This window comes from Micromys minutus (genome assembly GCF_963924665.1).
Source record: "Micromys minutus genome assembly, chromosome: 8".
NCBI lineage: Eukaryota > Metazoa > Chordata > Mammalia > Rodentia > Muridae > Micromys > Micromys minutus.
Window position 1 is genome coordinate 46,937,044 of NC_137977.1, and position 24,355 is coordinate 46,961,398.

The following is a 24,355-nucleotide window of genomic DNA, read 5'->3' on the forward strand; positions in this document are numbered from 1 at the left end:
CTAGCAGCCCTTTCCTTCCCTGCTGTGATGAGATTAAAGGAAAGCAATGCACTTAGGCCAGGCCCCTTCTGTTGGATGCAGTGTGCAAAGGCTCAGAACACCAATGCTACTCCTGAGGATTCCAAGGGGTAAAGGTGCGGGCCCAGTGACTTCTGCTCTCCCACACTCAGAAACAAAGCCTGCCAGAAAACCAGCCCACCCAGGGAGGAAAACAGGCAGGAGACTGGGAGAGAGTCTCGACACTACATGTCTATAGGTGTGACCCCGACCTCTTTTGGGGTCAGGCCATCTACTCTGTGTTCCAGCCACTATGTTATGGACTTGTGTAGCTTGTGAGTACTGAGCTCTTCCCCCAAGACTTCTACCCTGTTGAGACTCCCTAAGTCTCATCAGATAGCTCAAGAGTGAATGAGACGCCACGGTCAACAGACATGTCCAGCCCTCTTGGGTTATTGCCAGACTTACTTACGGCCCAGAGCCTTGCTCCTGGGCTGCAGGGAGAAGACAGTTTTCGGCATGCAGGCCTTGACTCACAGGAGTGAGGCCAGGTGAATGACCCACTGTATATGACCCACTGTATACATGCAAGGGAGGTTTGGCAGCAATCCTAGGCAAGTCATAGCTATTCACAGCACAGGATCAATCAGGAGACGTTCCCTCTGCTTTCCCACCACCACTACCACACATGCACTTTCTATGCCAATAGACCTCCTACCCTGGCATCCTCAGCCCCAGAGGGCTAGACATGTCTGCTTACCCAAACATCAGACTAGCAGAGAAAGGAGAAACTGGAAAAACACAAAAGGGCTATCCAATCAGATTCATTCTTCTTTTTATACAGCACTGGGTCTATTACAACTTCATACTTCAAAATGTATGCCTGAGGCAGGGCCAGGAGTAAGTAGCAAGACACCCAAAGAGGAACCACTTGGATCTCTGGCCCCCACCCCCGACTGAGGAAAAACATGGCTCCCCACCAGTCCAGCAGAAGGCAGGGTCTAGAAAGCACCAAGCCATCATGTGTTAGGACACACATTACTAAGTTCTGCTGGTGTACAGAGGGTAAACAGCAGGTAGTCTCCACCCCTCCCGAGCAACAAGAATTCTGGGAGCTTCCTGAAAAGACTGGTTCATCTCGATGTCACGGATGGTAGGACATCGAGAGAGGGCTGGGGGACAGTTGAGGTATTTCCAGGTGAAGAAGAAATTGTACAGAGACATGGTGGTGCTCAAGTGGCACATTGAGGGGGGACATGCCACAGTAACAGAGTGGATCCAAGGATTGGAAGGTAGGCAAGAGTGAGGAGGTCAGGAGATAGGATGTGGTGGATAAAGCAGAGTTTGGGGTGGGGAGTCAGAAGACGACAGAAAAACACAGAAGGCAACGTTGGGACAAAGAGCGTAGAAATGGATCCCAAGGCCTGACTCATGAGCCTTTCAGCTCTGACACTGACGTCACAGAGCCAGATGCGGAACTGCCGCCTATTCCCTCCCGTCCCAACTCAGACTTCTGAATTCTCCACCGCAAGTTTGCGCGTAGCGGTCCATGCAGAGCTCTTTGGAATCTAATTGTGCCTTCAGCTGATGGCTCATTTTGAGAGGCTCTTGATCAACGATGTTCGAAGCTCAGTTACTGCACAGGCAGGGGTCAAAACCTCCCGTCCTCTCTGCATCTTTGCAAAGGCTATTTTACCTCTCTGGGCCTCAGCTTCCTTATTTTTGAGAGGACCCCTCACTGTATGGGATCGCTCGGGAACTTGGTGAGGCACTGCACAGAAAGGTCCCCAAACAGCTAGACAGGAAACAGCTGCTGCTGGTCACATCTACTGCTGACTAAAAAGAGACACCTGCCTGTCACCATCTCACCCTCCAGGGAGGGTTTGCTGCCGTTTTTCCAGAATAACCTCCTCTGCTCTTGAGTCCCAGGATGAACTAAGGTGGCCTAGAGTTCAGCCTGGCCTCTGCCTCCACTAGAGGAGGAGAAAAGGCATGAGAAACATCTCGAGGGTCCCTACTACATTCTGAGACCTAGCAACCTGTTTAGTCCGGCATTATCTCTCTTTCTGTCCTGACAACAGCTACGGCCTTGCCTGGCTATGCCCCACAACCACCTTAGTCCCAGGAGCCTTACCTGGGCCATGCTGCTCTCTGCCCTTCGTAGCACTTGGTGTGCAAGGTCTCTCTGGAGGACCACAAACGTGCACAGGATCTGGCCCAGCCATTGCATGACTAGGCGGTTAAACTGTGGGAGCTCGGCCACTAGCAAGGAGTTGAGTGCCTGGTACGTGTGCCGGGCCGCCTCCTCCTCATAGGTCACACTGCCCACATCCAACAGTTTTTCTTCTACTCGCTCGAAGTCCAGGAGTTTGTCCAGACGCTTCTTGATCAAGTTCTGAGGGCCAACCAGGGCTCTGGCCAGACTGCACAATGGTTGCCACACCAGGCCTTTCAACCGCTGCTTCTGTAGGAAGAGGGAGGGATGGGAGCTGGGATGCGGGGGACTGAGAGTAGAGGCTGGGTTGGGGGGCTGGAGGCCCACAGTTTGGGGGTTCTAGGCTCCACCCATTGACAAGGTGTGGCTTAGCATATCCTAGCCCCCTGCTGACTATACTGTGAATTGCAGTCCATACAGGGCCATGACAACAAGATTTGGCAACTGTAAATGTTTTCTGAACATACGCTGACCCAAAATGAATTCTGTAATGTGTATTTATGTGACATGATGGCCTCAGCATTAATGATTATACGATCAAAATGCTCATCAACTCTGAAACCTCGTGAAAATGTTCTGTGTCCAGAGACCTTGTATCTATCTGCATCAAATATTTAGCCAAGACTTTACTCCTGTAAAAATAAACAACACACCATCACATTAGGACATACATATGCTTTTACCTTTAATACATGATCAAATTATATGTATTTCAGATAACTGTTTTAAAATCTTCCTTTATGATTTATTATCTGTAAACCTGTATACCTATTTATATATACTTATATATCTTATTCTTATACTTACATATCTAGGTCACATAAAAGTTCCTCAGGTAATGGGGTGGATGTGGAATAAGCTTCAGAGCCCCTGCTCTAATTTCACTGAGTTTTGGGCTTATGGTTTGGAAAGAGGGGTGATATGTAATGTCCTCAGAGCAGCCCGGGGAAGGTTCTCGATTCCTGGTACTTCTTGGTGTTGTTATTATGTAAAGAGCTTGAAACAGACTTTTGTATAGAATGATACCTTAGGACTCAGACTCCATTTGTGTAAATGCCCCCAAGAGATGGAGCTCTCTGGGCCTCGAGCTCCCATTAGCAGAATTGGGGCTATTAATAGAGCCTCATCCGAAAGCGTGTGTTGAGGGGTAAGTGAGGTCACGAATGGAAAAGGCGGGCACGGTGCCTGGTACAGGGTGCGGCTCACTGCACATCAGTTGGGCTATTTTTATCAGGAAGTGCAGGAATAGCGCTCCCTCCCCTACTGGATGTGACAATTGTGTAAGTGCCTGACTTCTAAATATTACCCTGGTCGGCTCCAACACCTGCCTATCAGAGGAAGGGGGAGGAGATAACCCACTCACAAACTGCAGGAAGGCCTGGAGCTGAAGGTCCCTTGCTAGGCTGCAATACTGTTCCACAGCTCCCCCGGGGATATCCAGGCTCCATTCATGTGGCCGGAAGCAGAGGAAAGCCTGAGTCGGGGGTCAACAGAGATAGGTGGTTAGGTCCCACCCACCATGACCATCTTACGCCTAATCCCCAGTTCAGCAGACCTCCCAAGCAGTTTTCCAGGGCCTCCGCACACCTCCCCACAACTAGCAAGCACATTTGCCATCTGTCCCTGCTCAACCTGGGGGGTTAGAAGAGGCTTGCTGAGCTGGGGTCCTTATCTCTTCACTCCTTTGGGGCTTGTGATCACCATATGTCCGTGTGCCACCTTGGTGAGTCTTTCGCCACGTGCACACTCTACAGATTGTATTTGTGTTTTTCTGTAAGCCAAATCATCTGCTTCCATTCAAATCAATGCAGTAAAGAAAAGTCCAGGGGCTGGAGAGATGGCTCAGTGGTTTAAGAGTATTTGCTGTTCTTGCAGAGGACCTGGGTTTGGTTCCTAGCACCCTCGTGGCAGCTCAGAACCATCTGTAATTCCAGTTCCAAAGGATTGTTGACCCTGACCCATGAAAACTCTAATGGGCTGAGAAGCTGCCTCTAGCCCCCAGTTTTGTGGCTAAGGATTTCATTGTGCTTGTCAGGATACCTGGCTGACAATGTCACCCCAGAGTCCCTGCTGCTGGTACCTCAGTAGCTTGTGGGCCTGGCCTTTGAATTCTGCAGGGCTCTCACCTCCAGATTATTCATGTAAGCTGCCACATTGCTCTTCAGCTCTGTCACACAGAGAGACACCCACTGGAATCTCTCCTCCAAGTCATCAAATTCCTTGTCTTCTGTCTATAAATAACACCATACGTGTGAGGGTCAGACCATCCACAAGGGGGCAGTGTTGTAGCTGGTTTCTCTGCCTCAGGAACTCACCGGGGACAAGCCACAGATTTTGGAAAGACAAGTCCTTCTGGTTCATCCAGCTCTACAACTGAGTGTGTCGGTTAAGAAACGGTATAAACTGTATGTGGTGGCACAGGCCTTGGGACATGGCAGAACAAGGACTTGTCTCAAAAGCAAACAGCAGTAACATTGGGTAGTTTTGCATTCAGACCATGGACTCAGGCCCTGGAATATGAGTCTTGGTTCACTTGCTTCCTAGCTGTGTGGCTGTGGGCAGACCCTTTACCGCCTGGCAGCCTCTGTTTCCTTGTGTGAACATTGAGATAAGAAAACCTATTTAGTCCTGTGGCTTTGGAAGAGGCACTCACTTAGCCTGGGCCTGGATTGGAAACTGTTCAGACTGATGCCCTGCCCAAGCTCAGAGCCAGACTCCTCTAGAAGACCCCATACCGGCTAGGCATGCCTCTCTGTGGTCCCTCCCTCTCAGCTTCAGCTACCTGTCTCTCGCCCCACCAAAACACAGGCTCACCCTTGGTACAAGCCCCGCCTCCTGCTTCAGCAGCTGGCTCAGTCTGGTGGTCTTCTTGGAAAGTGTATGTGTGTTGATGCGGGCCAGCCGCTCCCGAAGGCTCAGCTGCTCCACTTTGGTATACTTTAAGGCTGCAGTGACACAGAAGAAAGGGGCACTGTGGGTGACCAAGGTAGACCCAGGAGGCAAACAGCCCCATCTTCTCCTGACTTGGCACTCCGCTCCAGCCGCTCCAGCCTCTCCAGCCGGCAGGATGGTAGGTCCTGCAGGGACTCTCAGAACTCAGGGTCCTCTCTGTCCCAGGTGCGATCCCTGCCTAGGGCCTGCTGTACAAGGAGGTCACCGCTCCTTGAGGCCTCGGGGGTTTTTTGTCTGCAAAATGAGGACTTGATCTTGCAAGGTTGCTGGGGGGAATCACCTAAGACAGCAGATGTGAAGGGACTTCCCCCAGAAGTTTTATCAAGGTCTACTGTTAGGATTCTTCCAGACTCCATCCCACAGTTACCTGGCAACAGGTAGGTATGCTCCACTCCACAGTTACCTGGCAACAGCTAGGTATGCTCCACCCCACAGTTACCTGGCAACAGCTAGGTACGCTCCACCCCACAGTTACCTGGCAACAGGTAGGTATGCTCCACTCCACAGTTACCTGGCACTATAAAAGGGGCTGCTCGCCCCCTCCTCACTCTCTTGCTTTTGCCCTCTTGCTCTTATTCCCTTGTCTCTCCTCTCCCCATCCCCTCCCCCCCCCCCTCTCTGCCTCTTCTACCTTCTTAACTCCCCTCCCATGCACTAAATAAACTATTCTATACTATATCATCATGTGGCAGGTCCCTCAGAGGGAAGGGATGCCCAACATGGGCCCACCAGAGGAACCCCCTTCCCCCACACCTCACCACACCTCCACAGAACATATCTCCTCCACTCTATCTCTTTCCTAACATCTACCAAACTCATATTTCCCTCTCCTGGCTCGGCGCCTCTGCCCTCTGCCTCCTGTACATATGGATGAAGAAATAAAAATTGGAGAAACCTCAAAAAACCCAGGCCTACATTTAAAACTCTGCTTCTTACAGCCCAGTGACTGTATATATGGTTGTACTGAGTGTATATGACTGCGAACCATACTGTTTACACAGATGGGAAGTGGATCTGACTGGGCTGGCCTCAGGGGCTATGAGGATCAAATAAGATATTGAAGGGAGAAAGCATAGCAGAATTAGCCTTCAAACAATGTTTACTGCTTCAGACACTCCATCTGCTGGACACTGTATATGTGTGCAGAAGTGTCACACGCTGCCACAAAAATATTTATGAATTTGAAGTAACTGTCTTATGAGTAAACGTGAAGGTTGGAGACACAGAGAGAAGAGCACTGGCTGTTCTTCCAGGGGACCTGGGTTTGGTTCCCAGCACACGGAGGGTGGTGTCTTACAACTACCTGTAACTCTGGTTTCAAAGGATCTGACACCTTCTTCTGCCCTCCACGGCAAGTATATGGCGCACAGACATGCACGTAGGCAAAACACCCACATACACAAAGTAAAACAAATGGTTGTGGCCCATGCCCTTAATCCCAGCACCCAAGAGGCAGAAGCAGGAGAATCTCAGTGAGCTCGAGCCAACCTGGTCTACAGAGTGAGTTCCAGGATAGCCAGGGCTACACAGAAAGACCCTGTCTCAAAAATAAATAAATTAATTAATTAATTAAATAAAAATAACACTTTCTAAAAAGTAAACATGAGCTAAATCCTTGGTATCATGCTCACGGTGGACAACCGAGTTTCCTGATGAGTGGACACTGCTTTCTTTTTTGCAACCCTTCCTACTACAGCAACCTAAGAGGCGGATGCATCCAGCCACACACACCCACACATACCTCTTTCCCTCCCAGCAATGATGGGGATTGAACCAGGGCCTTACACATGTCAGACAAGCACCTGGTCAGCAGAACTCCATCCCAGCCCCACATTTTCATTATGGGTGAGGCTACCTCGGGGTGAGTTTCTGGACCTAGGAACGCTGTCCCCGATGCTGTCCTAAACACAGTCCTCACCTACTTCCTTGCGCATCTTGTACTCGTTGATGTTGCTGTTCACATCCTGGAGGGCAGAGGTGGCTCTCTGGAGGACAGGGTGGGCACTGGCATCCTCGGGTGTATTCTCCAGGATTTTCTGCAGCAGGAGGGGGTACTTGGTAATCCTCTGCAGGGGGATTACAAGTAAGAAACTGAGACCCGAAGGTCCAGCTTGTGGCCTGGGGGAGAAGGTTGCTATTAGGCAGGTAGAAACCATCCTTTAGGGGTCCAGGGGGCTTAGGGTAGTGACCCAGCTCTGTCACTTAGCTCAGTGTGTGGTATCAGGCAGTGCATTTGATAAGTAATGGAATCTAGATATTAGGCAGACAGTGTCATGGTTTGAATATGCCTGGCCCAGAGAGTGGCACTATGTGGAGGTGTGGCCTGTTGGAGTAGGTGTGACTCTGTGGGCCTAGGCTTTAAGCCCCTACTCATAGCTGTCTGGAAGTCAGCCTTCCACTAGCAGCCTTCAGATGAAGATGTAGAACTCTCAGCTCCCCCTGCACCATGTCTGCCTGGATGCTGCCATGCTCCCACTTTGATGATAATAGACTGAACCTCTAAACCTGTAAGCCAACCCCAATTAAATGTTGTCTTTTATAAGAGTTGCCTTGATCATGATGTCTGTTCACAACAGTAAACACTAAGACACAGAGCCATTCCTGGGCCTTGATTCCTGATCTGTACAAAGCCCAGCGCTCTCTCAGCTCTATTCACCCTCTCAGGAGGTGACCAGACCAAGACATGGATGACCAGACGCTCTTCCTTGATAGGTGCTACTCAGTAGGACCCAGAGACCCTCTGTCCAGTGTCTGCTCATTTCATGGGCTACTCTTTCTGCCTAATGCTAGAGCCCTTTCTTCCACGTGTTCCCTTGGGTAGCCTCATGTGCTCCTACAGCTTTCGATATACCTAATTCCCTATTTCCATCTTTATCTTCTCTCCAGGGCACCAGAATCACGTGCTGAACTGCACTCAGTTGTGACTTAACATCTCTAGTCAGATAATGTCCAGAAATCCAGAGGTCACTCACGTAACAAAATAGGCGACTGCTTTAGAAAAGGTCTGAGGGCCAGTGAGATGGCTCAGCCGGTAAGGGGGCTTGCCACAAAGCCTGAGGACCTGCCTCTGAGGTGCAAGGAGAGAGCTGATTCTTACAAGTTGTCTTCCGACCTCCAAAAACACATGCACACACATGCATACACTAAATAATGAGTATAAAATACCACAGGAACATAATTTTAAGTAACAACTTCCTGTAAATAGTTTAGCACAAAAATAGATAAGGAGATATTGATGTGTTAACTCTCACTTCAGGTGGTAGGTAGGGGATTATTCAAAATATCATCCTAGTTTCCTGTAGGATTAGAATTTTTATCAGAAAAAAAAAATCAGTGACTTTCTTTTATGTGCACTGTTTGGTGTTCACCTGCATACATGTCTGTATGGGGGTGTCTGATATCCTGGAATGGAATCACAGACAGTTGTAAGCTGCCATGGGAATGCTGGGAATTGAACCTGGGTCCTCTGCAACCATAGCCAATGCTTTTAAGCACTGAGGCAGGTCCAGGGCCCACTGGGGAGGGCGCCAGCAGCAGGCTTTCTTTGGCAGTTCTCAGATTCTGAGAGGTGTATAGAATCCCAGCCCCTAACTTGTCTCTGTGTGCCTCCTATAAGATTCACAAGTGCTCCTGGGGCCAGCCTCCAGGGCCCTGTAACAGAGCCCTCAAGTCCTTCCTAAGGAAAAAAAAAGTCTGCAGAACAAATGTTCAGGAAAGAAACAGCTCAGAAGCTAAGAATAGACACAGCAGGTGGGAGCTGCAGGGGGCAACGGGTGGATTCACCGCCACTGTCCATCTGCTCTCCCTAAGGGTGTCCTGAGCTCAGATAACTGTGGGTGGGTATTTTGGGAACTCCATTCTAGGCTGACATTCCACAGGGAAAGAGCCAGCTCCCTCCCAGGGACAACTGTCACCTTAGTACAAACCAGAAGCCTAGGGGTCCTTAAAGAGATGGCTGCCCTTTTGTTAATGTCACCAAAGAACCAGTGTGCAATGGTGGAAGCTGTGCACGTTTGTGGCTTTTTAAAAAATAACATGGAGGAAAGCCTGTGCAGCATCTCATATAGATAATAGGAAGGGAAGGGTAACCCAGAAGGATGGTGGGGGAGGGGGATTAGGCAGGAGACATTCTTCTTACATTCTCTTGGGAGTGTCACTGGCTGAGACCTTGGACAGTTGGCAATATTTTTGAAATACACGAATCCTTTGCTCCACCGACTTCTACCCACAGAAATCTTGGCTCAAGCAAACAAGGGCAGAGGTAAGTTGCTCAGCAACCCCATGATTGCACATGTGTCCCTACCATCCTCTATGTCTGTCTATATCTATATAGAAGAAAATCAAACAGGGAATGGCAATCCCTCAGAAAGGCCAACAGAAAATGGACTTCATGTGTTTGAGTAGAATTTGAATATTACTTTCATGTTTAAACCAAACACCATTAGCTGATAAAGGAAAACAGGCTGTTTGCCTTCTCCCAACACTGCTGCGTCTGCTAAGGTTCCTTTCCCACACCACTCTGTCAAAACTCCTTCCTACCACAGAGCTTCCTGTCCAGCCTTTGTTTCTGTCTTAAAGGGCAGACTACCCTGACAGCTAATCCGCACAAAGGTGATGTTGTCAGTATACGTTCTGAGACCACAGTCTGACTTTTCTACTACTGGGATGAAACACCCAAACCAAGGAAACTTACAAAATTTTAAAAAGAATTTAATTTGGGGCTCACAGTTTTAGAGTGGTAGAGCTCATGATGGCAGAACGGAAGCATGGGAGCAGGAATAGCCTGAGAGCTCACATCTTGATCCACAAGCTGGAAGCAGTGAAGAGAAAGAGGGGAGAGAGGGACAGGGAGAGAGAGACAGACAGAGAGACAGACAGAGAGACAGACATCAAGAGCTAACTGGGCAGAGCAATATCCTGCATACCGGCATGTGTTGCAGAGACTAGCTCGGGTCTCACATGTCCCTCTGAACACTCAAGGCCTGAACAGGACCTCAAAATATACTGTTATCTGAAGAGCCGAAACACTTCTGTGACTTTCAGACTCTGTCCAATCACACTACACACTGCGGCACTAAGACTTGGGCTATTTACAAGGATATCATCCATTCTCATTTTCCGACCTCTCAGGTGAGTGAGCCATCATGAGTTATAGTCAGCACCTCATACACATGACATCACGACTGCCTCCCCTGTGGGTTGTGGTCCGTGGGTACACACACCCGCTGCCCCTTCATCTTCTTGTAATTCTTAAGCAGAGCAGCTTCAGGATTTGCTTTCCTGACCTCCAGACTTACTTACTGCATACAGAGGCAAGCTAATTTTAGAGTGCTTCCTCGAAGCTTCTGCAGTGCTGATGCCTGCCCAAGTGCACCCCGAAACCCACATTGCTAGGAAATGCTTCCCTTTTCTTTCCCCTTCATCTTAGAGTTAGCATTGTGCCCACTTTCCCCAGTTCATAAATAAGTAGGCTCCATTTTCTAGGATTTATTACAGGATAATAAAGACATTTAATACTTGGTATAAAAGGAGACATTATGACTGACAGGTCCAAGCTGCAGAGCGACACCATTCTTGCCTGGCTGAGCTGACTAGAATAGCCGGGACTTATTTAATGTCCCTTGTGTTTGTGTCTACACTCCACCAAGCCCTGTTAGCACTCCCATTAGACCCATAAGGAAATTGGTTTTGAGACGTGAAATGGCTCTCACAGGAAGGGGCTGAGCCCGATCTGCCACCATCCGAACCTGGCTCCCGAGCTGCAGAAACAGGACAAACAGCAACCTCACTGCCAACTAGTTATTGCTTCTAGCATGGCTGGGGAGGATGGAACCCATGATAGGCACCCCACCTAAGTTTCTGCTGCTCTGGACAAAAGCAGAAGCTCTGGCCAGAGGGGACTCACATCCCCATGTAGCAACACAGGCAGATGGTTTGCAGAGAAAACAATGTCTTCAAATATTGCATTTTGTATGACTTTGAAGCCCCTTCAACCAAGGAAAGCTATCCATTTCCATAGTTCTTTCTCGATTGGCTATAAGGCTTGATCCGAATGGCTGGGAACCCCAGTGGTTTGCCCTTCCCTTGCACTGGAACCCTGTGACTACCAAGTAAACACCAGCTGCAGGAAACTCTCAGCCATGTGTCCAGACCCGAGCTAGCTCTGTGTCTCCTCTGTGAAGGAGCCTAGCAAGGTCAAGAGAACTGACCTGCAGTAGATGCTCAGCTGCAGATCAGATGCTCAGCTGCAGATGCTCAGCTGCAGGTCAGAGGCAGGGATGCGCAGCCAAGAACAGAAGGTTCATTCACTGAGCCCAGCTAAACTGATAATATGCAGAAGTGTGGGCTAAGTAAATGTCTCCTTTTTTAATATTTGCACATTTATTTGAGTGTATGTATGTGGACACGTGTGAGCCACAGCACATGTATGTAGCCAGAAGACAACTTGCTGGAGTCTGTGTTGCCTACTGCCACCATGTCCTGGAGAGTGAACTTAAGCAGTCAGGTTTGGTGGCAGCAATCAAGGGCCTTTACCCACTGGCCACCCTGCCAGCCCAGCAAATGTTGTTTTAAGGTATTGAGGTTTGAGGTGCTTTGTTACCTAGCAAAAGCTACTGAGAGCAACAATCTCCTAAAGCCATCCTATGCTCTACACAGCATCTGCTGTCTCCCTTTTTACCCCAGTCCCCACTACCTCCTTTGTCCCACATTGGGCTCCAGCTTTCTTGGTTTTTCTAGTGTGCCTCGCTTCTAACAGCCCTGTAAACGCCTACATTTTTGAGACCTATGAGAAACAAATTCTTTTCCTTTTGCAGAGAGGATCTAGGTTATGAGTATTTGAAATAGAGACTCTAACGGAAGGAGGAAGGTCAAAGACTGAGAGAAAGACAAGGCAGATAAGAAAGGCTGACCCAGCTTCACATCATGGCCCATGCACACCTGCTCAGCACTTTTCTCTGGGGCATAAAGGAGCACCTGCATAAGGTAATGATGGCGTCCTCTCTCCTTCCTCCACAACCCTAACTTCTCAAGCCTGACCATCAATTTCCACTTGGCAAGTTGTGTTCGGGGGCTTGTTGGTTCTGGGTTTTCACTGTTGTAGGCTTTGGAGTGTGTTGTTTACAAGCAGGGTCTATGTAACCCTGGCTGGCCTGGAATTCTCTATAAACACCAACCTGGTCTCAAGTTCACATAGATCCTCCTGCCTCAGAATCCTGAGGATTGGGATTAAAAGTGTACAGTATCAGGCTGGGGAGATGGCTCAGCAGTTAAGAGCCCTGACTGCTCTTCCAGAAGTCCTGAGTTCAAATCCCAGCAACCACATGGTGGATCACAACCATTAGTAATGAGATCTGATGCCCTCTCTGGTATGTGTCTGAAGACAGCTACAGTGTACTTATACATAATAAATATATCTTTAAAAAAAAAGAAAGAGAATTAGATTATATATTTGTAACTACTTGGTTCATGCAAAAGATCCGTAGAAATCTTCCTGACAGGAGGAGCATGAAGAAGATGGAGAGCCTTATTTGATCCCACTGAGACGGAAGCATCGCTTGGCAGCAAGGGCTTCCGGCCTGATAGGCCTGGCTGCTGACGCAGGCCCTCAGCAGGCCCCTAGCAGGATCCAGACTTGAACTGTCCCCAGACATGCTACTCACACTGCAGCTTCGATGATGCCCTGGATCTCCTTCTGCAGTTCTGGTTCCTTCTGATACGCCTTGACCAGCAACAGGGCCTGGTCATAGTTGGCACAGTAGACTTTGTAGACTTGTTCCAACTCCTCTCGGAATCCCAGGAACAAGTTACCTGACGGCCAGCAAGCAGCAAGGGTTATCATCGGCAAGTGCGCATGTCCCTTGCTTGGGGTTGGGAGGTAGAGCCTGCTCTGCGGTGGCCTGTTTCTTTTTTCTTTTTTTCTTTTTCTTTTTTTTTTTTTCATTTATTTCTATGAAGTTGCCGAGTAGGTAACAGGTTTTTAAACTGTAGGTCATGACCCCAGTCAGGGCTGGCTGCAGACCAGAATGTGGGGGCTGGGAAAGTTTGGCGAGAGTAAAAAATTTCCAAACACTGGGCAATCAGAGACCAGTTCTAAAGCAAACTCATTATGAATCTGAGGTGTTTCTGTCTACACCCACCTGTGTGACCTCACAGAACTTCACTGCAGCCTTGGTTTTGAACATACACAACATCTGCACTTTGCTCTGAGGGTGTCATGATGAATCACAACCCCAGTGAACACTGCCTGCAATACCTCTCAGATCTGAGACTCCTGGATGACGGAAAAGAGCTGCAGCATCTTCATATTAACAAGGTTTTCAGGCTGGAGAGATGGCTCAGTGGTTAAGAGCACTGACTGCTCTTCCAAAAGGTCCTGAGTTCAGTTCCCAGCAATCACATGGTGGCTCACAACCATCTGGGATCTGATGTCCTTTTCTGGTGTGTCTGACACCTACAATGTACTTATATAAATAAATAAATCTTTTTTTTAAGTTCTCTGCTCTTACAGAAATGAAATAGTTTGGTTGTGGAAAATAAGACATTTAATATTTTTTCTACTGTCATTCCGTATGTATCAAGTTAGTGTATCTTTGGATCACTTTGTGGCAGAATGCCTGATTTTTGGGTTTTCTGCTTCAGAGGGCTGGAGAAATGGTGCAAGTTCACAGAAAGAGTTTGCCACTCTGTGACAGAGCCAGTGCTTAGATCCCAGCACCCACACTGAGTGGCTGACAGCCACCTGTAACTCCAGCTGCAGAGACTCCAAGGCTCTCTTCTGGTCTCTAGAGACATATTTACACATATAGCATAGACACATATAGACACACACACATAAATAAAAATAAAATCTGCTGCTTGACTTGAGTTTCTTTAAAAAAAAAAAAAAAAAAAAAAAAAAACATGGTCAGATTTTGGCTTGGAATTAAGACAGAACTTTCATCATCATCATTATCATCATCATCATCATCATCATCATCATCATCATTATTTAGTAAAATGGCCCCCTACAGTTCTGTCATTGTGCTTCAGGTTCGGACAAAGTGGAATTCTCAATATTAATAATGATCAAATCAAAATATTGATCAACTCAAAAAAAAAAAAAAAAAACCTGGAGATCTTTTATGTCCTAAAGTATCTGATATTCAACCAAGATTTAATTTCTTAGGTAAAAATAAACACATAGATCTCACCAGTATGCAGGTTTTCGTAATTTTTATTGTTGTTCTTGTTGTACTTGAGACATAATCTCACTACGGAGCTCTGGCTGGCCTGAACTCACTCTGTAGACCAGGCCGACCTCTGCCTCCTGAGTACGGATATTAAACTCATGTGACATGATACCCTGCTGCCTTCAACAGCAATAAATGACAAACATGGCTATAAAAGACATGTCTTAAAATAAAATATTTGTGATTATCAGTAAATGTTCAGTTTGGTTTTGGGGAGGTTTTTTGTGTTTTGTTTTGTTTTGTGTTTTTGAGACAGGGTTTCTCTGAATAGTCCTGAAAGACCAGGGCTGTAGACCTGACCTCAAACTTGGAGATGTGCCTGTCTTTGCCTCTTGAATGCTGGGATTAAACATGTACGTCACCACTATCTGGCTTGTGTATCTATTTTATATAGTCATATACTCCACCCCTGAGTTGTGTAAAAATTTTTTTAGGTAAAAAGAAGTTGTGAGTGGAGCACAGGCTGACAACCTGTGCGTGAAGCTTCAGTGTAGTTTAAGAAGCCCTGTGTAGACGACAGGCCAATAACCTATACAGACCAGTTGAGATTTCCTGTGCAAACTGCCTGAGACCAACACCGCTTCCAATGTTGGGTTTTTCAAGATTGGGAGATTTAAATACATATAATGTAATAACTTGGGGCTGAGATCCAAGATGACATATGAATGTTTTATATATGTAACATATTTCTTGCCCAATTCTGCCCTATTTTATTTTTCTATCCTATTTCTGGTGTACCTGTCTTTGAATTGTGAGCCACTATACAATGTTAGGTGTGAAATTTTCTACCTGTGGTATCATATGTCAGCTCTCAATTTTTTCTGGATTTTGGAGCATCTATCTTAATAGTTGCCTTGTGACAGGCACACACCTTTAATACCAGCCCTTGAGAGGCAGAGACAGGCAGATCTCTGAGTTCAAGGACATTTTGGTCTACAGAGTGAGTTCTAGGATAGCCAGAGCTACCCAGAGAACCCTGTCTTGAAAAAAACTAAACATCAACAACAAAAACAAAAGCAATCAATCAAAAGCAAAGGAAATTGCTTTGATTCTGTTGTCCTTCCTATTCATTTCCCTGTAATTAGCAGGCTGAACATCCTCACACATTAATGGAACATTAGAAATCTCCATGCAGGGCTGGAGAGATGGCTCAGTGGTTAAGAGCACTGACTACTCTTCCAGAGGTCCTGAGTTCAAATCCCAGAAACCACATGGTGGCACACAAGCATCTGTAATGAGATCTGACGCCCTCTTCTGGTGTATCTGAAGACAGCTATAGTGTACCTATATAATAAATAAATAAATCTTAAAGAAAGAAAAAACAAAGGAGCGTTTTTAAAAAAGAAATCTCCATGTAATTTCTATTTAAAATGCTGGTTTTACCGTTTTTTTTAAATCATTTTTCTGTCCTACAGTTAAATTGTGTCAAACACTTTTTAATAAAGAAAAACAGTGTCTGTATTGAACATGTAAGACCTTTTCTTGCTGTCACCATTCCTGAACAATGCAGCATACAACAACCTTCTATACATCATTTGCCCGGGGCTAACTGTCATATACGGGAGAGCTTCAGGATGTTTATGTTAATACTATGCCATTTTACAAAAGAGGTCTGCGTGAGCACCTGGTGGGGGTGTGGGTCCTGGAAAACCAGCCCTTTCAGATACCAAGGGATGACTATTACAGGACTCAAAGAAAAGCCAAATAAACATCAAAGACTAGGTGTGTGTGTAAGGGGGAGGGTGTCTATTTGAGGAAGGTTTTCCAGATAATGTAACCATCTGCCAGAGAGCAGAAGTAGTCAGCCCCAGGAGGCCCAGGGGAGGGGTGACTCTCAAGCTTGTGGATGGCAATGGCAAAGCCCAGAGTCAGCTGACCCTGGCCTGAAGGGCAGTCACAGACCCTGGTGTGTCTGGAACAGAGTGAGCCAGGCACACAGGGGCGGAAACAAATGGGATACTAAAGTTGCCCAGGGAATCAGTGTAAGTGGGGTGTGGCTAGGCATTTGGTTTGTAGTCCAGTGGCAGCAGGAAGCAGAGGGAGTAGTTTGAGCTGGGTTTCCATGTCAGCTTAATTTCAAGAGCAGGTACAGTAAAGCTGGAACACACGGAGAAGATGAAACAGACCCCAAGTGGTTTCCTAGCGTGTTCTGTGTCTTCTAATGTGAAACCACTTTACTCACAGGGAGCAGGTAGAACAGGACGGGAAGGACAAAGGGATGGGGTGGAGCTGTAGGGATAAGAAACACAGAAGACTGCTTCATTCAAAGCAAGGTCTGAGAAAATTCTGACTCTTGGTACCACGGTCATTTTTCTATAAACCTAACAGTGCACTAAAAAATAAAATCTATCAAATTAAAAAAAAAAAATAGAGGCTAGAGAGATGGCTCAGCAGTTAAGAGCACTTACTACTCTTCCAGAGAGCTGGGCTCAAATACCCACATGAAAGCCTCACAATCATTTGGAACTCCAGTTTCAGGAGATCTGGCCTCCACAGGCACGGGACACTCACATGGTCCAGAGGCATGTATGCAGGCAAAATATTCATACATATAAAAAAATAAAAATCAATCAGCACCATGTTGAGACTGAACTGGGAAGCACTGTGGTTTCAACATCTCCTCCCAGGTACATGGCTTAAAAGCTTCCGCTGAGTGGAGCCAGAGGGATCAAACAATAGATGAGATCCCTGCTACCTCTAACATGCCCAGACTTCCCCTTGGCTGATTTTCCCTGGAGCTCTGGAGCCAGTTCTGTAAGCACAGGCTGAGGAGAAGGCTGAGGATAAAGCCCAGGGCAAGCAAGCCGGTGAGTACCTGGGTCTTTTGCTTACCAATCAAATGCGCTTGTTCCTCTTCCTTGGAGGCTGTTTCCTGCAGCCCGTGAAGGAATCTGCTGCTCACTTGGATGATGTCATCAATGTTTGAGAACAGTATGTCCAGATCTCCTGGTGGCAGCTGGAAGCAACAAAAATGCAGAGACTGGGGGTCTGGTAGGGGACTATTGGGAACAGACCTGGGCATTCATGCTATCTGGGGTCCTACTGCTCATAGGAAGACTGGCTGCCCCATGCAATGTTGGAAAAGATTGTAAGTTAGGTCCCCGCATTGCTTAACAAGAAAAAGAGACATTAAGTACAGAAGTCCAGTATGGCAGAAAGGCTTAAGGCTGGGGATGGGGCTAGTTTGGGGATGAGCCAGGGGTTAGTGCTGTGATGTATATGTGAAATGTTTCCCATTGGTTTCTGTGTTTAAACATGTCTTCCCCAGATGGTAGCATGATTTGGAAAGGCTACGGAACCTTTGGGAGGTAAGCATTGCTGGAGGAGGAGGTTTAATAGAGGTGGACCTGAAGGTTTTTCAGCCTGCTCCTGTTCCTTCCTTGCCTATCCAATAGCTTGTTCAATACACTTGCTGCTCTTGCAGAGGACCCAGGTCCTCAGCACCCACCATGGTAGGTCACAACCATTTGTAATCCCGGCTCCTGGGAATCCCACAGGCACACGTGTAGTTAAATAAACTTATGCCAGCAAACACTCATACACATAAATTAAATCTTCAAGGGGCTGGAGCAATGGCTCAGTGGTTAGGAACACTGGTGGTTCTTCCAGAGGATTCAAGTTCAATTCCCAGAACCCACAAGGCAGTTCACAACTCTGTAACTCCAGGTCCAGGGGATCCACACAAATATACATGCAGGCAAGACACCAATGCATTAAAATAGATAGATAGATAGGTTTTTTAAATTAAAAATAAATCTTCAAAAAGTAACCTTGTAAAATTGAGTTACAAAAGAAGACAACAATGAGATTTTCGTAATGTTTTCAGTAATTTACTACTATAATAGTAATATTTACTATTAAGTAGTTCATAGCTAGCCTCAGCCTCTATGTGTCTATAGGTTGCAAATTGGACACACCCGAGTCATTCAAGGCCTTGCTGAAAGCTACATGGCCCAATCGATAAAGACCCACAGCTTATACCTATGATGAGAGGTCTTAGAGGCAGCCCACACATGTTCCTATAGAGACAGGTTGTGGGGCCACATGAGTACCTGCTGTAGGTGGCTTCTGATGTCAGAGGCACAGAGTCGGAGCATGTGCAAGTACGAGACTTCTGTGTCAATGAGCTCTCTGATGGCCAGCCTCTGGTGGAGCAGCGACCTGTCCTCAGAGTCCTGGCCTTCCTGCTTAGGACTCTCTAATTTGGAAGAGGCCTCATCTGCTCCAATGTCAGCCATGTCCACAGGTTCTGGGGAAAAAAAAAAAAAACCAAACCATCTCAATTCAATTGTAAAGTAGGGTCCCCTCATTACATCTCTTGGGAAATGCTGTCCCTAACTTGAAGCCTACTCATTAAGTAGCCTAAAACATCACTAGCTGCAAACAGAGTTGACTGTTTTGTTTATTAAACAGAGTCAGGTTGTTGCTGACATTGGAAATCCATCTCCAAAGGGCTGAGGCACTGGTCCGCTGGCACTACTACAGTGATGGAGAGGCAGAAAAGACAGAAAAACTACAGCATGTGCTATGGAAAAAGGCAGAACAGGAAGCGTGATTGGCAGTGACAGGTGAGAGTGCCGAGGTTGACAAGCTGGCATTGCCCAGTAGGGTTGGCAGGATGGTATACAACGGCCCAGTTTTAAACAGATACAGACTTAGCCCCTAGACCTGCTTCCCAGCCATAGGATCCCCCATCTCTGGCCAATGACAGAGGCCCAGCATGAGGAAAAGTTCACTCTCTAGATCAGACCTTCTCGAAGGACCACCATGGTCCTCGATGACACCAGAGGCCAAGTTAGTGTCTGTGGTCCATGCTGCTGCCCCAGGCAGGATGAAGCCTGAAATCCATGTGGACATACGCGTCCTCGCCTTGGTTAGGTCTTCAGGATTTGCTGCCTAGGGACTGGAAGGGGAGTCTTGGTGTGAGTGGCATGTGCAGCCACCTGAGGTCATGTTTGAGACCCGTGGACTCTGAAGCCATTGAAGGCCATGAGTGGGTTGGTTGGTGGTCCTAATATGGCCAAGGGTCACACTGATGCTTGTGGCCTGTGTTGCCACCCAAGCCCATGAGGACACCAATGAGTGAGGAAGAGCTATCTCCACCCCTCTCCAGCCACCTCAAGGCTTTCCTAAGTTGATGGCTTCTGGAGAGGATGCAGGTAGAGAACAAAGAAAGAATCATCCTTCCCTGGGGACAGGGGGAGGGCAGGCTGGTCACTGGGAATGTGAGCATGCTCTAGTGAGTATATAGACAACATAAAATGGACTTTTCTTTCTTTTTCCCTTTCTTTTTTTTTTTTTTTTTTGGTTGTTTTTTGTTTTTTGTTTTTGAGGGGGCATGTCATTGGAGAGGGGGACAGACATGAAAAAACTGTCATGTGAGGTAAGCATGATTGGGGTACATGACGTAAGACTCCCAAATAATCAATAAAAAAAATAATAATACAAAAAAATTTATTTCCCAGGATTCAATGTGCTTTTCTTTTCTTCTTTTTTTTTTTTTTTTTTTGGTAGTAATTTATATATTTTTAACTTTATTTTACAAAACAAAGATAAATGTACAGATTTTAAGCATTTTTTGCATAAAATTATACATTTTTGTCAGTACTTTTTTTTCAGATTTTAAAATAATTTTTACATAAAACTGTATGAATATATTTTTTAGTCAGTACTTGATTTTTTTAAAGGTTTGATAGTATGCATTGAAAACTTAATAGTTACAATGAGCATAAAGTACATGTAAAACAAAATGTAACATGGAAATAGTCAAAGTTTTCTTGTTGTATAGAGATTTTTTTGATTTGTTTTGTTTTGTTTTGTTTATTTCTTGGACTTCATACAGTCTGTGAGTTGTTTCTGGGGCAGTGCGAGCCTCTGGGGTTAGCATCCCATTATCAGTGACTGCATATTATGTCTGTTCTTTTGTGACTGGGTTATCTCACTCAGAATGATATTATCTAGATGCAGCCATTTTCTTAAGAATTTGGTCAAGTCATTGTTTCTGGTGGCTGAGTAGTATTCCATTGTGTAAATGTATCACAATTTTTGTATCCATTCATCTTCTGAAGGACATCTGGGTTCTTTCCAGCTTCTGGCTATTATAAATAGAGCTGCTATGAACATTGTGGTGCATATATCTTTGTTGTGTACTAAGGTGTCTCTGGGGTATACGCCCAGAAGTAGAATAGCTGGGTCTTCAGGTAGTATTATGTCCAATTTTCTGAGGTATCGCCAGACTGATTTCCAGAGTGGTTGTATTAGTTTGCAACCCCACCAACAGTGGAGAAGGGTTCCTCTTTCTCTGCAACCTCGCCAGCATCTGTTGTCATCTGAGTTTTGGATCTTGGCCAATCTGACTGGTGTGAGGTGGAATCTCAGGGTTGTTTTGATTTGCATTTCCCTGATGGCTAAGGATGTTGAGCACTTCCTCAGATATTTCTCAGCCATTCGATATTTCTCAACTGAGAACGTTTTGTTTAACTCTGTACCCCATTTTTTAAATAGGGTTATTTGATTCTCTGGTGTCTAGCTTTTTGAGTTCTTTGTATACCTTAGATATTAGGCCTCTATCTGATGTGGAGTTGGTAAAAATCTTTTCCCATTCTGTTGGCTGCCGTTTTGTTTTCTTGATCAATGTGCTTTTCTAAAACTGCTCTTATTTTTTTCCAAAGTTTGATCCAGAGTCATTCAGGCATTCATTCATTCATTCATTCATTCATTTTAAAAGTAATTTATGCTGGGAGCTGGAGATATGACTCAGCGGTTAAGAGCACTGACTGATCTTTCAGGAGTCCTGAGTTCAATTCCCAGCAACCACATGATGCCTCACAACCATCTTTAATGTGGTCTGATGGCCCCTTCTAGTGTGTCTGAAGACAGAGACCATGTACATACATACATTACATACATCTTTAAAAAATACTTTATGCTGGTTTCATGAGGCCATGCCCATATACCTGTATGCTGATCACATCTCTTCCCCATAAACAGCAACCCTTCCCTTTTATGTCTTTCCCATTGTACCTATATGAAACCTAAGTCCACAAGAGAGTGAAGGCCTGTGATAGCATCCTCCTGTGACATGCTTACTGTGATAGCCCCTGGTGCATCTGTTTTCCTATAGATTACACAACTCCATTCTTCCTCATGCTAAAGAGAAATTCTGTTGTATCAAAGCCTGGCTGGTAGCCACCCAGGTTTTTCCATAGCTTAGCTACTGTGAAAAGTGCTACATTAAACTCTAATGTGCAGAGGCTCTGGAAGAGTCAAGTGCTGACTTGGAGTTTTGTTGGTGAATACCCGGGGTGGCATAGTTGTTGACCCAGATTTCTTTACTTGGCCCAGCTAAGTCCTCTTGTCCCCTTTTCTCCCCACGGTTTCTGGCTCCCATCCTCAATCAAGACCTAGAGCAGCCCATGGCCAGGTAATTTTCTTTCTTTTTTTCCTTTTAGTTTTTTGAGACAGGGTCTCTCTGTACAGCTCTGGCTGTCCTGGAACTCACCATATAGACCAGGCTGGCCTCAGACTCGGCCTCTGCCTCCTGAGTGGTGGGATCGAAGGTGTGTAGCACCACGCCGTTTTGCCTGGTGATTTTCAAAGGTTCCAGGACCCTGCTCTGACCTCTCTTCAACCCTGCCAACCATTCACATTTGTCACGGGCGTGCTTCCAGATTAACGTCCCTGAAACAAGCTGTGGCCACGGCATCATTTCCTGCTGCCCACAGCATCACAGCTCCTTCCCGCTCAGCTTCACTCCCCCAGACAGAAACCAGCCAGAGAGAAAATGGCGTTGCTGCTCTCTCCACCCCTGTGCTTCTTCTGCGTCCTCCCAGGCTCTGTCTGCAGCATTCTACTTCTCCCGGCCCATTCCTGATCCTCACACCCTCTCAACTCTCCAAACTACTGATTGTCTCTAAATATTAAACCTGTATAAATAAGGTCATCATATGGACAAGATGACCTGAAAAAAATCTTTCTACTATGAAACTCTCAGAGAAGCCAGAATGGATGTAACTTTAACTCCAGAGCAGGGCTGACAAAAGCATAAGAGGAATCTCCAGGGAACTAAATCAGAGTAGGGGTGAATGAGCTGGTGCACTGTCCCCCACAGTGGAAGGGACAAGGAAATGATCCTGGCCTATCTCAGCCAACTGGGAACTTACCAGGAAATACACTCCATTAGTGAAATGGTGAATCAGGGAAAAGAATCAGCCCACTAAAGGAATGAATCAAGAAAGAATTGGAGAATGTTGATTGACAGGCTGGAGAGGAACTGGAAGAAATCCTCAAGGGAGGTGGGGGAGGGGACACTAGCACTGACAGCTGGCCTCAAGCTAATGGAAAACAATTAGGACTAGAGAACCTCAGAAGTGTAGAAAATATCTTGAGAATAGATTTGCTGAATTAGTATAGAATCTGGTATTTAGTGGAGAACATTTACATAGACAACTCAGAGAAAACTAAGAAACCAGTCAACCTATAAAACATATATATATATTATGTTAACAATAATTTTTGTGCAGAAAAGATAAAAGAATCTTGTCTCATTCTGGAGGATTACATTTTGTGCACAAAGGGCTGGTACCTGAACAGACAGGCCTCCTGGGGTTCCCCATTTGGTGCATTCCTAGTGGCTCATGCTTCTTTCTTTCCAGTCATATCTCTCTGTGACTGTAAAAGTCAGACAGTTTCCCAGCCCCGGGGCCTCCAAATCAGGTCAGAATTATGACCAAATATACCTGTGGTGCTCTTCTCCTGCTGACCGACTGACAATCTCAGAAGATTTAAATATCAAACCTTCCAAGGGAAAAGTGGAAAAGTTGTCAGGCCTGGGGACAAATGCCTCTTACCCACTGAGTCAGCTTGTCAGCCCAAGTTACATTTTTATAACTGTGAGGCAAACAGAAAATAAAGTTGGGAAAATGCGATTTTTTCCAATTTTATTTAAATTGATAATAATAATGTATGGGCTGGATCTGTAGCTCAAATTCATATGCAGTGGTAAGAAATAGAGGGCTAGTGAGGTGACTCAGTGGGTAAAGGGACTTGTCACCAAGTCTGAATACAGGAATTCCATTCCCAGAACACATATGATAAAAGAAGGGAGCCAACACTAAGAAAGTGTCCTCTAACCTACACGTGCACACACTAAATACATATAATTTTTAAATTACACAGAGAAGCTACATGGGCCCTTGATGCAAGTTCTCACATGTTCAGTTGCAAAACTACATATGGTATAATTACTAGTCTGCAGACATTGATACAGTCAAGATCTAGAACATTCCACCAGAGTACACTTCATCTGTCTTTCCCTCATGGCTTCAACTCCTCCTGGTACAGTAGTCTGGGAAATAATTTTTCAGTTTCTTTCAAATGAGACATGTGCATCTTTCTCCTAGGCACCTAAGCCTCTAACCCAGAAAAAGTAAATGTAGGTTGTACTGGCTGGTTTTGTGTCAACTTGACACAAGCTGGAGTTATCACAGAGAAAGGAGCCTCAGTTGAGGAAATGCCTCCATAAGATCCAGCTGTAAGGCATTTTTCTCAATTAGTGATGGGAGGTGGGGGGGCCCAGCCCATCATGGGTGGTGCTACACCTGGGCTGATAGTCCTAGATTCTATAAGAATGCAAGCTGAGGGCTGGAGAGACGGTTAAGAACACTCTTCCGAGGTCCTGAGTTCAAATCCCAGCAACCACATGGTGGTGGCTCACAACCATCTGTAATGAGATCTGATGCCCTCTTCTGATGTTTCTGAAGACAGATACAATGTACTTATATATAATGAATAAATCTTTAAAAAAAAAAAAAAAAAAAAAGGCAAGCTGAGCAAGCCAGGGGAAGGAAGCCAGTAAGTAACATCCATCCATGGCCTCTGCATCAGCTCCTGCTTCCCGACCTGCTTAGGTTCCAGTCCTGACTTCCTTTGGTGATGAACAACAATGTGGAAATATAAGCTG

General features: G+C 46.0%; 1 protein-coding gene across 1 annotated transcript in view; it reads right to left on the reverse strand.

Moving 5' to 3' along the window:
- The window catches only part of ARHGEF37 (Rho guanine nucleotide exchange factor 37), a 45,358-nt gene that overhangs the window by 9,756 nt on the left and 11,247 nt on the right, over window positions 1-24,355 (reverse strand). The window contains exons 2-9 of the mRNA XM_080920032.1: window positions 18,447-18,643; window positions 17,227-17,350; window positions 12,826-12,973; window positions 7,083-7,282; window positions 5,027-5,157; window positions 4,339-4,443; window positions 3,576-3,686; window positions 2,132-2,461 (exon numbers count right to left, since the gene is read on the reverse strand). Of these exons, the coding sequence (XP_080776158.1) occupies window positions 2,132-2,461; window positions 3,576-3,686; window positions 4,339-4,443; window positions 5,027-5,157; window positions 7,083-7,282; window positions 12,826-12,973; window positions 17,227-17,350; window positions 18,447-18,632 (1,335 nt within the window). The 5' untranslated portion in view covers window positions 18,633-18,643. The remainder of the gene's footprint in view (window positions 1-2,131; window positions 2,462-3,575; window positions 3,687-4,338; window positions 4,444-5,026; window positions 5,158-7,082; window positions 7,283-12,825; window positions 12,974-17,226; window positions 17,351-18,446; window positions 18,644-24,355) is intronic.